At 42.1% G+C, this 13,985-nt stretch overlaps 1 protein-coding gene across 1 annotated transcript in view; it reads right to left on the reverse strand.

Annotated features, from left to right (window-relative positions):
- The window catches only part of Tlk1 (tousled like kinase 1), a 109,612-nt gene extending 95,864 nt beyond the window's left edge, over positions 1–13,748 (reverse strand). Inside the window, exon 1 of the mRNA XM_041631407.1 lies at positions 13,603–13,748. Coding sequence (XP_041487341.1) covers positions 13,603–13,741 — 139 coding nt within the window. The 5' untranslated portion in view covers positions 13,742–13,748. The remainder of the gene's footprint in view (positions 1–13,602) is intronic.
- Positions 13,749–13,985: the final 237 nt, after the last annotated feature.

The raw sequence follows: 13,985 nt of genomic DNA on the forward strand, positions 1-13,985 counted from the left end.
TATATGTAGTGGGGGAATCAGGAGTATGGAAAATCTTGTACCTATGCTCAATTTTCTTGTGAATCTCAAATTGTTCTAAAAATGAAGTCTGATTAACAACAAAAATATTTTTAAAAGAAAATTAAAAGCACAAAGAAATAGCACCGCACATCCATCAGAATAGTTACAGTGAGTCAAACTGACAATCCCAGGTGTTGGTGGGATGCTGAACAGTGGGGGAGCTCATAGAGAATTCTTGACAAGGTCAAACAGTGCAGCCACTTTAGAAACCTAGCAGGATCTTCTACAGGCAAACACATAACCTGTAATCTGCAGTTTATACTGAATGGGACAGTATAAACATGTTCTTAAGGACACTATTAGAAGCCAGGCTGTGAAGGGACACCTTTAATCCTAGCACTGGGAGGCAGAGGCAGACAGATCTCTGAGTTCAAGGCCAATCTGGTAGTGAGACCCTGTCTCAAAAAACACAAAAATGAAAACAAGAGAGCACTCTTAGGGGAGCTGCAGATGCAGTTCAGCAGTAGCCTGCTTTGTTTAGCATGTACATCTGCCCAGCAGTACCACAAACACATATTCTTCTAAAAGAAGGAACACTACAAGTAACAAGAAGTATACAGAGTACTAAAAAAAAACCCCAGCATTTTCATGAAAATACTTGCTAAATAAATACGAATTAGTATCAGGAATTTACACCGATAAATCTTATAAATGCTGGTGGGAACAAGCTAGACTTGAATTGTACACTATGTGAGTGTATTTGTGTGACGCTCAAACCCTGGCTTAACTAACTATATCATAACAATGCAGAGAAGGCTGCACCTTGTGGGAGGAGGGCTTTTACTTCTTCTTGAGTAGCAGTTAGGCAAGTCAGAGTTTATAATGACTCACTGAGCCTTACTTTGTGAGCATTTCTGTAGGTTAGGCTTTATCTGAAAGGTATCACACTATGCAACTTTAGAAACAAAATGAACTGAATTACAGTAAGAGTATCTGAACTTTAGAGACCAATAACTTTTAAGGGCTTAGCACTTAAAAATGTCAAAGAAAAATTCAATAAGGGTATAAAGCTTTTTACAATAGAAAACATACAAGTATCCCAAAGGAAAAACATACATTGTTTCCACCTGATATATCAAAGTGTGACAACACTACCATTTATTCTAATGTCTGCGATAAAAAACATTTTTAAAAAAACTGACAATGGGATTTTGATAAAAATGTCATTTAAATCCAATCTCACTAGTGGTCAAGATCTACTGAAACAAGATAACATTTTTGTTTTTGTCATTGTTTTAAGTTTTTCAAGATAGGGTTTCCCTGCTAACAGCCCTAGCTGTCCTGGAACTTGCTTTGTAGACCAGGCTGGTGGCCTCAAACTCACAAGATCTGCCTGGCTCGGCCTCCCGAGTCAGGGCTTAAAAATGTGGGCCACCACACTAGCAGTTAAATTTCCCTTCTCTAGAGGGCACTTGATGCAGACCTCTGTGGCAGAAATTCAATTACCTTCCTCCCCACTCTGCTTTACAGCACTTAACCTGCCTCACTCTAATGTAAAGGGGCCGTGCTTCCTCAGTCCCCAGCTTCCAGCAGTCTCCAGCAGTGCTAACTATTCTAAGTAATACCCAGGCCAATATCCTACTCATCTCTTTTGCTTCAGTTTACTTCAAACAACCAAATGACAAATTTAACAGCTTGCTATAATATACACCACAATTACTAATTCATGTTTACAACATAAGTCAAATTTGTTAACTCAGATTATTCAGCCCACCTTCAAAGGATCTTGCAAGTCAGTCTTCCTCACAAGGTGCACACAAGTTCCACAAGGACAGGACTGACTCGGCAGCATCTTTGTCTCAGAACTAGGCTCCTGTCTGAAAACCAATTGCAGATAAAGGTGCGTATTACAAGCCTAACAATCTATGTTCAAACCCTGGGACTCACAGAAGTCAGATGCGTATCTGTAATGTCAGCACTTCAGAACAAAATGGAATCAGTGACAGAAGTGCCCAGAACCTGAGGGGTCAACTAGCCTAGAGTTCACTGAGCACTTGCACAGAAGCAAGAAGGACCATCCCTCCACAAGATGGGAAACAACAACAACAAAAAAAAAACTCCCAAAAGTCGTCCTCCAGAATGCACACACTCCTCCCTCTAAATCTCTTCTAGAACACACCTCTCCAGGATTTCCTGATGTCCAGAGGCAGAACTCATTGCAAATCTCAAAGCAGAAAAGCAAGAGAGATCCAAGGTCATGATGAGGTCCCTCAGAACAGGCTCTGCAGTATAAAGTCTGCAGGATCCACAAAGAGCAGCCTGGTCACAGAGGCCAGATGAGAGGAGGGAAGCCAAGTGAATCGAAATTAATGAAAGCTGTCTGATAAAAAAGAGAATCAAAAAATGTACACGGATACTGTAGGAGAAGGGAGGCCACTTGATGGCTCCCGGCCGCCCGGCTAGCTTAGAATACTGGGTTCAAATTTCTTCATGTGTCTAAAGCTTAAAAGTACCAATTCTCGCCAGGCGGTGGTGGTGCACACCTTTAATCCCAACACTCAGAGGCAAGCAGATCTCTGTGAGTTAAAGGCCAGCCTGGTCTACAGAGAGAGTTCCAGGACAGCCAGAGCTGCTACACAGACAAATCCTGTCTTGAAAAACCTAGAAAGAGAAACAGACAGAATGCAAGCACTGTGTTTAAGGATTATTGCTCTACAGTTTGGTAATAAATGACATAACCATGTTTCAAATATAATCAATTCTCGTCCATTAAAACAAAAAACTAAGCCGGGCGGTGGTGGCGCACGCCTTTAATCCCAGCACTTGGGAGGCAGAGGCAGGCGGATCTCTGTGAGTTCGAGACCAGCCTGGTCTACAAGAGCTAGTTCCAGGACAGGCTCCAAAACCACAGAGAAACCCTGTCTCGAAAAACCAAAAAAAAAAAAAAAAAAACTAGCTGGGCATTGGTGGCACACCACCTTTAATCCCAGCACTCAGGAGAACAAGCACTCCCAGCACTCTATGAGTTCAAGGACAGCCTGGTCTACAGAGGAGTTCCAGGATAGGCTCCAAAGCTCCACAGAAAAACCCTGTCTCGAAAAACCAAACAAACAAACAGACTACAGGAACTGCTAGATTGGTCCATACATACCTGTATCCTAATACTTGAGAGGCTGAGGCATGAGGACCATGAATTGGAGGCCAGACTGGACTACTAAAGACCCTGCCTAAAGGAAAGGGGAGCAGAGGAAATCTATAAATTAGCTAAATTAAGAAATTACAGTGGGACTGGCAATAGCTCAGTTGTTAAGAGCACTGGTGCTATTACAAAGGACCTGGGTTTGAGTCACAGCACCCACATGGCAGCTCACAACTGTCTGTGACTCTAGTTCCAGGGGATCTGACACCTTCATATAGATACACATGCAAGCAAAACACCAATGCACATAAAGAATCATTTAAAAACGAAAAAAAAAAAAAGAAACGATATGTGCTAAAACCTTAACTGGTACCCAAATTCAACACAAGTATATGTTTAAAATCATTATATTAACTTTCTACATGAAAATACTTTTTACACAGTGTCAATGTTCAAAAGGTATATATAATCATATAACACTTAATATAAGGCATATACTAAGACATATACACCTTGTGCCACCACAGCGGCTACACAGAGGACGAGAGGACGAGGCAACGCAATCTAAAGGGGTTGTATACACTTGTGGCCTGTCCTTGATCATGTGGCGCATGACTACGACGCTACGACGCTATCAAGCAGAAATACTGGGAAGAGCAGAAGGGGCTGGGAGTTTGCAGTATGTTGGCATTTATTAGCCTTTAAAATTATAAAATGGAGTCTAAAACAGAGTAAGAAATGCCTGGAGCAACTCTAGCAGAGCATCGATAAGCTAAACTATATACTTGGACAATCTTAAGTGCAAGGCACTTTTAAGATGTTTTAATTTACTTAGAGATTACCAGTTAATAAAACGTAAACTTGGTATTCTACGATGTATGAAGCCCTACCCTAGCTTATAAACACAGGTCCATCTCATGCAGTGCTGGCACAGAAGCTAAAAGACAATGAAGAATTGGCAATTTTCCAAAATCCCACTAGTGATTTAAATTCAGTCTCCTAAAAAAAAAAAAAATTAAATTTACCCTGTCATATCACTGCCTTTAATAGCCACAAATAACAATTAAGATTTTTAAAAAGATATAACCAAATAAACCCCTATATTAGTTGTTTTATAATTATCTCTTTCTCAGGAATTGTACCTCACTGTACTCATGTGCTCTCAAGAGAAAGACGGTGACAGCTTTCCTAACCTCACTGGTCTCCAAGGTCCTAAGAGGGTTAAGGAATAGGCAATTCAAACAGATACGCTTTAACCAAAATGTGGCATGTGGACATTACAAAGGAAAAGCTGTCTTTCATTTGTGGTTGCTAAGCTACAGGTAAATGCCTGGGATTCCAGAAGCAAGAAGCTAGAAAAATCCAGAAATGGTAACAGAGAGCCCACAGATAATATCTGAGCTCTTGAATCTAGTTGCTTCTAGAATCATTCTACACTCCTCCACACAATTCCCAGCCCCACGAATAAAGCTATTACATTGTGAAAACAAGTAACAAAAAACAAAAAGGACGAAGCTAGGATTGTGGCATATGCTTATGATCTTAGCACTTAAATACTAAATCACAAAGGATTCAAAGTCAAAGCCAGCTTCCAAAATAAAACATAACTAAGAGGCACACATCTTTAATCCCAGGACTCTGGAAGTAGAGGCAGGCAGACCTCTCTGAGTTCAAGGCCAGACTCATCTACAGAACAGCTTCCAGGCCAGGCAGCAATTACAAGATGAGACCATGTCTTAAACAAAACAAACCTCTAAAAGCACAATGACTGACACACTAGCTTGGAAAGAACAGTTGTCTAGTCTAGTATATCTGCTGAAAGAAGTAGCACTGCCAGACATGTGACCATTAAGACCATGTACTTCATTCAATGTAGTCCAGTTTGAGATTCAGCTCTGCTGAGCCTCTCTGTAACTAGGACAGAGTGAGAGGTCTGCTCTTCACCGCTCAAAATCTCTGAAAAGACCTCCTCATCTGTAAACAGGGATGTTAACAGTACACTTCCTGTGACTGTCCCAAGTAAATGAGTGATGGTTTACCAAGATCCAGAACCCTGAAAAGCACTAGTATCTCTAAGTAAATTAAAACATCTTAAAAAGGGCTGGAGAAATGGCTCAGTGGTTAAGAGCACTGACTGCTCTTCCAGAGGACCCGGGTTCAATTCCCAGCACCCACATGGCCGCTCAAAACTGTCTGAAGATCCAGTTGCAGGGGATCTGACACCTTCACACCAATGCACATAAAATAAAGTTAAATAAACCATAAAAAAATATTTAAAAAAAACATCTTAAAAGTACAAACTTGACCAATTACAGTGACGTTTACCAAAACACTTTTTTTACAGAAGGAAAAAAGTATTTTAAGGGATAAGCACTGTTCATGAGAAAACAAAAAACGCACATGCCTTTGGTCTCCTAAGACAGGATGGTTATTATTAGCTTCACACAAACCTCTCTGACCTTCTCCAGTGGCACTGCATTTATCATCAAAAGGAAAGCACACACACTGTAGGAAACCATGAAATTGCACTTAATACCAGCACTTCTCAGACAAGGCTTCAGAATGTAAAGATAAAGGAAGCTTGGTGTTTTCTTCAGCTAATTATAGGAAAGGTACAGATTTAGAAATCTGTATAAAACCATGTAAGATGATAAGAAACAAACGTTATAAGTCATTTAAGAAAATGCTTTGTTCAAATGTTTATCTGCTATAGCCCTAGTGGGTTTATAAAGCAAAAAAAAAAAAAATTAAGATAAATTGAACTCCAAATTAGATTACTAAACACAAAGAGATTTTCCATAATTGTCTTTGTAATGAATCTGAAGACTGTAACATTTATTTAAGTACAAGAATAATTAGCCTTCTTGAAAGTCAAATATTAGACCTAATGATGAAGCTACATTGGGAAGACTGAATTCAAAATTAACCTACCACTTGGATTTGTTCAATAGATACTTCTACCCCAGGCTTTCAATTTCTATCAACCTACTCAACCTCTCTGTCTCTTATTAGATTTGCCAAAGAATTTTGGCAATAATTTGCCAAGCAATATTAGAATTAAAGCTATGAGGTTGTTTAAATACTGCATAGATGGCACAGACTGAATGTCAAGCCTTTCTCTGCCCATACTGAATATTAATAAAAGTCAAAGATCTGCCACGAAGCATTACAGCTTTGTTCAGAACCTCAGCCACCAGCTTACACAGCCTTCACAAGGGGACTGCTCCTCTTTCCAAGGAAAATGCTTTGTTCAAATGTTTATCTGCTATAGCCCTAGTGGGTTTATAAAGCAAAAAAAAAAAAAAATTAAGATAAATTGAACTCCAAATTAGATTACTAAACACAAAGAGATTTTCCATTAATGTATTTCTAAAATTTTCCACGAAGGCTCTAAATTTACTTTTAAAAAATGGCATGTAAGATCATGCATGTATAAAAGTCATGCCAAAAAATTAATGAAGGTTTATCTGTAAACTGAACGAATCACAAAAAGATGGCCTTGTAATTAAAATACGGGAGGGGAGGAACCAACGGAATTACTCAAAACCAAATTTCCACTTTTCAGCCACTATGCCTAGTGGTTATAACCCAAAGCCTCACTTCAAATCCCAGTCTGCCACTGTTACCCAGGTGATGATGGAGGAATGTCATCCTCATAGGTTAAAACGTAGGTGGGTGGAGTAAACAGAACGGAATGCTGGGAGGAAGAGGAAGTGAGCTCAGACTCAATAGCTCTCCGCTCTGGGGCAGACACGATGAAGCTCCCACCCAGGATGGACATAGGCTAGAATCTTCCCGGTAAGCGCACCTTGGGGTGCTACACACATTATTAGAAATGGGCTAGTCCAGGTGTGAGAATTAGCCAGTCAGAAGCTAGAGCTAATGGGCCAAGCAGTGTTTAAAAGAATACAGTTTGTGTGTTGTTATTTTGGGGCATAAGCTAGCCAGGCGACCAAGAGCTGGGGCTGCAGGAACGCAGCCCGCAGCTCCAACAACAAGGTGAGGCTGGGCACATGTCATTACTTTTCCGCTTCAATGCTGTCACCTGTAAAACTAGAGTAATTTAACAGACCTATGTTATGAGGCAGACTCAAACTTTAATTGTTTTATTATTACTCATGCCACCCTCTGACCTGGAGACAGACCCAGGGTACAGCTGAGATGTACTCCAGTGCAACCAACTCACTGTCTTCCTTACATATTTACTCACATAACTTTTAGCATATTCTCAAGTGTTTTTAACATAGACCATTTTTAAGAACAAGATTACATCGCATACTACTTGAAGTGCTAGCAGTCTTAAATAGTAAGGATCCATTAACAACAATGCCCCACCACACCATGCTAAGGAGCTAAGGAACTCACTGCTGCGCGGCTCAGCCTAGCCTTGAACTCTCAGCCCACACCTTAATCTTTGGAGGTTTTTGCTTTTACTTAAGACGGGGTCCCACTAGTGAGACTGCATGTGTATTTTTTGAATTTTTTGAGAAGACATATCAGTGCCTCTAATCCCCACAACCAAGTACTGCACTACTACAGACTGCACTACCCCAGTTTTATATTTAAAAAGCTGTTGCAAAATCTAAGAAAGAAACCACAAACCTAAAAGAAATCTGAATTTTGGTCTCAACTCTCTTACAGTGAAAGCCTAGACAAATGATCTGCATTCCACAACTGAAAAATGAAAGATATGTACTAGATGGCGTCCCCAGTACCCTGCAGCACTGTGATCCGTATTTAATGAAACTGAAGCACCAAGATAAGCAACTTGTCCAAAGCCACAGTTAATTATCAGCAGCTACTAGACTGTATGTCAGTCACCTCATCTATACCACACTGCTTCTCCCACTTACAACACTATCAATTCAGCCAGAAATGGCAGCACGCCATTCCTGTTCAAAGCCCATCCTGGGCTACACAGCTACTTTTGGGGCCAGTTTGGGCTACATGAGACCCTGTCTCAAAACAAACCAAAAGTCACAAACAAACAAAAAATACACCACTACTAAATTTTCATGTTATAAATCTAAAGTATTTGGAAGTCTCAAGCTAGAGGAGGCATTCCATTTACTGCACTGCCCCTCAGCAAGGTGAGGAGGAAACCTGAGGAGATGGCAACAGGCCAACAGCACTGGCTATGACTTGGGACCAAAGTTTAGCTCCCAGAATCCAAATAACAAGCTAGGTAGGTATCCTGAAAAGGCCAAAGCTCTAACTGACAAACTGGACACCCTGGCTCTGTACACATAGGTGTGTGTATGCCTGCCCCCACCTTTTCAATTAGCAAACATTTACACAGACAGCTACAAACAAGAATTAATGCCTAACTTACCGACACCTAAAAATTCAAGATACAGAAGAGATTATGTTCCATATAAGGTTGAAAAATGAATTGCTGTAAGCAATAATATTACAAGTACAACCCTCAGAATATAAAACTAAAATTCTTGATTTTATTTTATATCCAGGTTATATTTAATGTGCATTGTTTAAATTCAAGACAGATCAATTTAAACATTTTCCTCATTTCTGGCTATACATTCAAAAACATTAAAAAGCTGAAGCATTTTACTTCTAAAATCATATAAGCAATTACAAACAAAAGACTAGACTATATTGATAATTTCTCTTTCAAAATTGGAAACGGGCCCCCCAAAGTACTCTAAAATCCTGCGCTCAGTGTATTACACTCAAGCAAGCTGTACCATTAACAGTACTCAGCTCTCTAAATGTCGTCAGAACTCATTATATTTACAGGGAACTTAGCAACATTTCAACAAGGCTGATCCTGTCAACTCCAGAAAAGCCCTCAGAGGAAAATCAGAGCAAAATGTAGAAGAATAAAAACCAACAACAGTTTAATATTACTGACTTGAGAACATCCAAAACATTCATAGATATAAGTACAACTTAACTATATTTAGGGATTCTTAAAGAAAGGGAACGTCAGAATGTTCCTATTTTTAAACTAGATGGAATCCTAAGTTGTTAAATCCAAGAGCACCCAATCTAAGAATCTACTGAATTTATCTCGCATCTCCCTCACCGCCCTCCCCTGCACACACAAAATGTCTCTGCAGTCAGCATTAAATTCCTCAGAGTTAAATACTTCTTCCCACTGTTAGACAAGCTTGGCAGCAGAGCAGCTACACGGTCTAAGGTTCTTCTCCAAAATTTACACTAAACTCATTCACCTGCTGAATTAGCTCTGCTCTCTAAACCAGGAGAATGAATCTATTTCCCATTAATGTTTTTGAAATACCCACTCTAGGCTTCGCGAGCCTGAATATATGGTCCACTGACTTTCTGTGGATCCTCACGGATACTTTCAGAGTACAGAGCACGTCCACCGTGCCAGCAGTCTATCCCTTGCAGATTTTGGTGTAGCATCAGAGAATGGTCGGTCACTCTGGAAAGACAAAGACTTCATACACCTCAATCAGAATCCATCTGTTCTTCCAGGGAGCCAAAAAATCCTATGAAAACATAAAATAATACCACTAGCTATACTAATTTTTTCATTTTATAACTATCTTTTCACAAAAATTTCACTTAACATGTAACTGGCTAATTACATTTAAAATTAATGAATAGTTTCAAAATTATCAGTTTTAATACAGCAAACATTAATTAACATAAAAAGAATCTTTGGGATCCTTAGTAATGTTTAACAGAATAAAGAGGTGCTGAGACCAAAGTCTGTAAAAGTGTAGCATCTCTCAGCTTTCCAGCCCTCTATCCTGGGTTGTCTTTTCTCTCGCTCTGCTAATGTGTAAAAATGGCACATATACTGACTCCTGAGCTGAACCCTAAAACATCAACAAACCTGTCCTCTAGCTAGTGATCTCAAGGAGTTCCAAGTCCACACCGAATCTTTAACATCTCCCTACAGGCACTCAAGCACCTGAAGTTAAACACTGTATTCATCTTTGGACTGCAGTCTTTTTTTTTTTTTTTTTTTTTTGATTTTTCGAGACAGGGTTTCTCCGTAGCTTTTGGTTCCTGTCCTGGAACTAGCTCTTGTAGACCAGGCTGGCCTCGAACTCCCAGAGATCCGCCTGCCTCTGCCTCCCGAGTGCTGGGATTAAAGGCGTACGCCACCACCGCCCGGCTGGACTGCAGTCTTTAAACACGGAAGCTTGTGAAAGCAGCAACCTAGCTTCTCTCTGATGCTGCCTATCACTAATACTCCCACTATTAACAAAAAGATAAAGTTACTCATAACTAGCGAGATGGATGAGGAAAGAAAAGCTACTCTGAATAATCAATCTTTGATTCTCAGCAATAATGAATTCAAAAAGTTAGCATATGTTAACATGCAAAAGGAATAAAATTAAAATCTGCTTATTTAGCTGGTAAGACACTAGATTTCAACACACTGACCTTTACTTGAAGTCCCCTTCTTTTTTCCCCTTTTCATTTGTTGTTAGCTCTTCTAGAACCCACTGTGTAGACTCCAAGATCTCTTGCCTCTGCTGCCATGGTGTGTGCCACCATGCCCAAGTGAAATCTTTCTTACCTCTTCACCCCTTGGTATCAGTATTATAAAAACAGTATGGGTTGGAGAGCACAAGTTCAAAAGATACAACAGGAACCCTGCTAAGAACCTATGAGCAACCTTCCACATTACTAAAGAAAAAATTCTGGGACTCAGAGCAAAGAAAACAGCCTATCCCAAATCTATCACAAAACTCCTCAAGAGCTAACAGAGTCCTAAACTTATCCATATTGCCTTTAAATCAAATAATACTATATAAATATAACCATGGGAATTACAGCAATAAAAGTAGAAAGGAAGCCAACTATATAACATTAAAGATAATCAGATTACCTTCTTTAGACTTTTGGAGTCTAATCTGTCAAAACTTCAAAATAACTTTTACAGACACGTGTGACATATCTTTAACCACTTTCAAAGTTTAATTTGCTGAAAAGAAGCTCACCAGGGGCTCAAGATGCAGCTTGGCGGCTAAGGGCACTTGCGCTCTTGTAGAGCCGCGCCACAGGGCAGCGTGCAACCATCGGTCACCCAGTTCCAGGGGACCCCACACCCTCTGCTGACCTCCTCTGGCACTAGGCATGCATAGTTTATACACAACACAGACATAAGTCATACGCACGAAATAGAAATTTAAAAATTAAATCACTGACAAAAAGTTCACAAACATACAGTACCTAACATCTTTTGAACTTCACACTTTTCCATGACTGAAGGTTAATTTGGTTCAGATTTTCAAGAAACAAAGTTTGTGCTATTTAATACATTCGCTCAATATTTTGAATCAAGATCCATCACCATTTCTTACTAGTCCTCACTTGGGAGTCAAAAGTTCTCAAACTTAATCAGTTTATGCAGAATGTTAATATATACCTGCAAAAAGGGACCAACGCTTCATAACAAAACAGGGGACATCACAACAACGGTCTCCATCTTGATTCCTGGGGCATCCTAGAGACAATTCCTGCTGAAGTTGGTAAAAATCTAAGAATATGGTGCCAAGTCTTGAAATGGATGGGGGGGATTAACACAGTTTTAATTTACATGTTGGTTAGTTAAAAAAAAAAAATCCCACAATGACCTTCTAGTTTTGAGGGCTGGGGTGCAACCCTGTGGCAGCGCACTCACCCACTTTATGAAGGTCCCACAGAAAGGGAAGGAGAGAAGGAAGGAAAATGTGGTGTTTTCACAAAACCATAGCCTATGATTTCAAGTATTGGCGGATCCTCCCTCCTAAATTAAACTGCTGTGCTGGGGTGGGGGCGCTGGTTATTTGGAAGTTTGAGCTCCTTAAGTCCAACCACAGGAGTGGTGCAGAAAAGCACACACGGATGGATGAGAAGTCTGGCTAGATCTGACCTTCCTCTGAAACCCCATCTGAATTTGGTGGCTGCCAAATTCCTAGTACTGATAACAGATGTCAACTGTTAAACCAACACCATGCCCTCAGAAGCTTAACCAATACAGGTCCTGGCTCACAGTAATGACTCAATAAACACGTGGGAAATGAATATTACAGTGATGTAGTAGTACTTTAGAAACCAAGACGGTCTTTCAAAGCTCCTGCTATCATTAGACATTTTAATGAAACCACAGAGTGGAGGTATGGTACAAGCACTACGTGCCCTGTTTCCAAATGCCACTTAAAACCATCTACTTACAAATATTCAACTTATACATGTACATAAACATCGTACAAATTTTCAAGCGCAGAAAGAAAAACTCATGTATTAAATTTTAGTCATTCAATAAATAAGCTTTTATCTTCTATTAATGAAAAATCAGTGTCGGGGTGAGACGAAAGGGGAAAATGTCTGTCAATGTAGTCGGCGTGTTTAATGGATGCCATAAATCAAACCTTCCCATGAATTTTCCGGAGCATATTCATGTCAATCTTTGAGCCTATTGTCACTTTCACACATGCTCATGGGAACAAAATGACAAAGAATGCTATGCCTGAACCACTGGAATCGGGCATGAAACACTTGATTAGCAATTATCTAGGCACTAGATACAAAATATAGATATATTTTCAAAATACACGAATCCTGTCGACTCCTCCATAAATCGAAGCTCTGAATTTCTTTACGAAATTCCCTAGGCTGCTGGACTTCCAAACGTTTTCTTCTTTCTTGTTTAAAGGTGCCGATAACCTCCTTGTGTAAGACAACTGGAAGCGAACAACCCATTTACCGATAGCTAACGCATACGGCTACGCATTTTCCAGACAAAAGCGCATGAAAATAGATCCGATGCACATTTATTCTTCCCTGGTAAATGAGTGTTCTCCCAAATCCCATTTCGTGTAGTAGACTTAAGAGTTAAATGCAGCCAAGTTCACATTTTAGTCAAAAGCTCTAGGTGCCTTACTAGCTGTGTGACTGCTACATCTGGTGGCAGAACACTTGCATGCAAGAAGCCAGAAAACTTAGAAAACAATTGTAACCGATCTCCGTGCGTGTTTTGCAGAAACCTTCACGCAGGAATTTCCCCCAAAACAAACCCACAACCCCTGGCAGAGAAGACCGCGAGCCTTCTTGCACCCGCGAGCCATAACGCACAAACGCGCAGGAGCCGATGGCGAAGGAAGGAAAGTTGCCACCATCTGGAGAGGTGGCTCGGGCAGCCTTGTCCACGAGTCGCCCTGCCGTTGGGGATCGCTCTAGGGGCCGCGCTGGGGATCCGAGTCAGCCCCAGAGCGTTCCGGCGGCGGGCAAGGGGCATCCTGCCGGTCCCGGGGCAGCCCGGCTCGCCGCGCGGGGGACCGCCTCTATGGGAGGAGTGCGGGCTAGGGGAGGGGGCTCGAGCGCCAAGGCTGCACCGCGAGGGCAAGCCCACCCGAACCCCGAGGCCGGGAGGCTCCGGGAGCGAGGGCAGGCCTCCCGCCCGCCAACCGCCACCCCCCACCCCAGGCCGGGGTCGGCGCGGGCCGAGGGAGCCCGCGGGAGGGCGCGGCGGCGCTTACCTTCCCTGGGCCTCCCGGATGGCGGCGTGTGATTCAGCAGGGACCTGGCCGCCGCCGCCGAGCCCGGGGTTGGAGACGTGGAGAGCCGGGACCAAGATGGCGGCCCCTCCAAACTTCCACTGCTACTTTGGACACTCATCAAGCTACTTTCTGGGAGCCCGACTCCCCCCTGCGACGGCGGCGGCACCGGCACCCGCCTCCGTCATGGCGGGGGCCGCGCTGAGGGCGAGCGCGGGCGCGAGGGCTGGGAGGGGAGCGCCGCGCCGCCGGGGGAGCGCGCCGGGCGGAGGGCAGGCGGGGAGGGCAGCGCTGAGGGGAGGCGCGGGGCCGGGGCCGCGGGGCCGGAGCCGGAGCGCGGGCGGAGCGCGGACCGCGCCGGTCGA

This window comes from Microtus oregoni, unplaced genomic scaffold (genome assembly GCF_018167655.1).
Source record: "Microtus oregoni isolate MIOR12 unplaced genomic scaffold, Mior012 000037F_ref0000500, whole genome shotgun sequence".
Classification (NCBI taxonomy): domain Eukaryota; kingdom Metazoa; phylum Chordata; class Mammalia; order Rodentia; family Cricetidae; genus Microtus; species Microtus oregoni.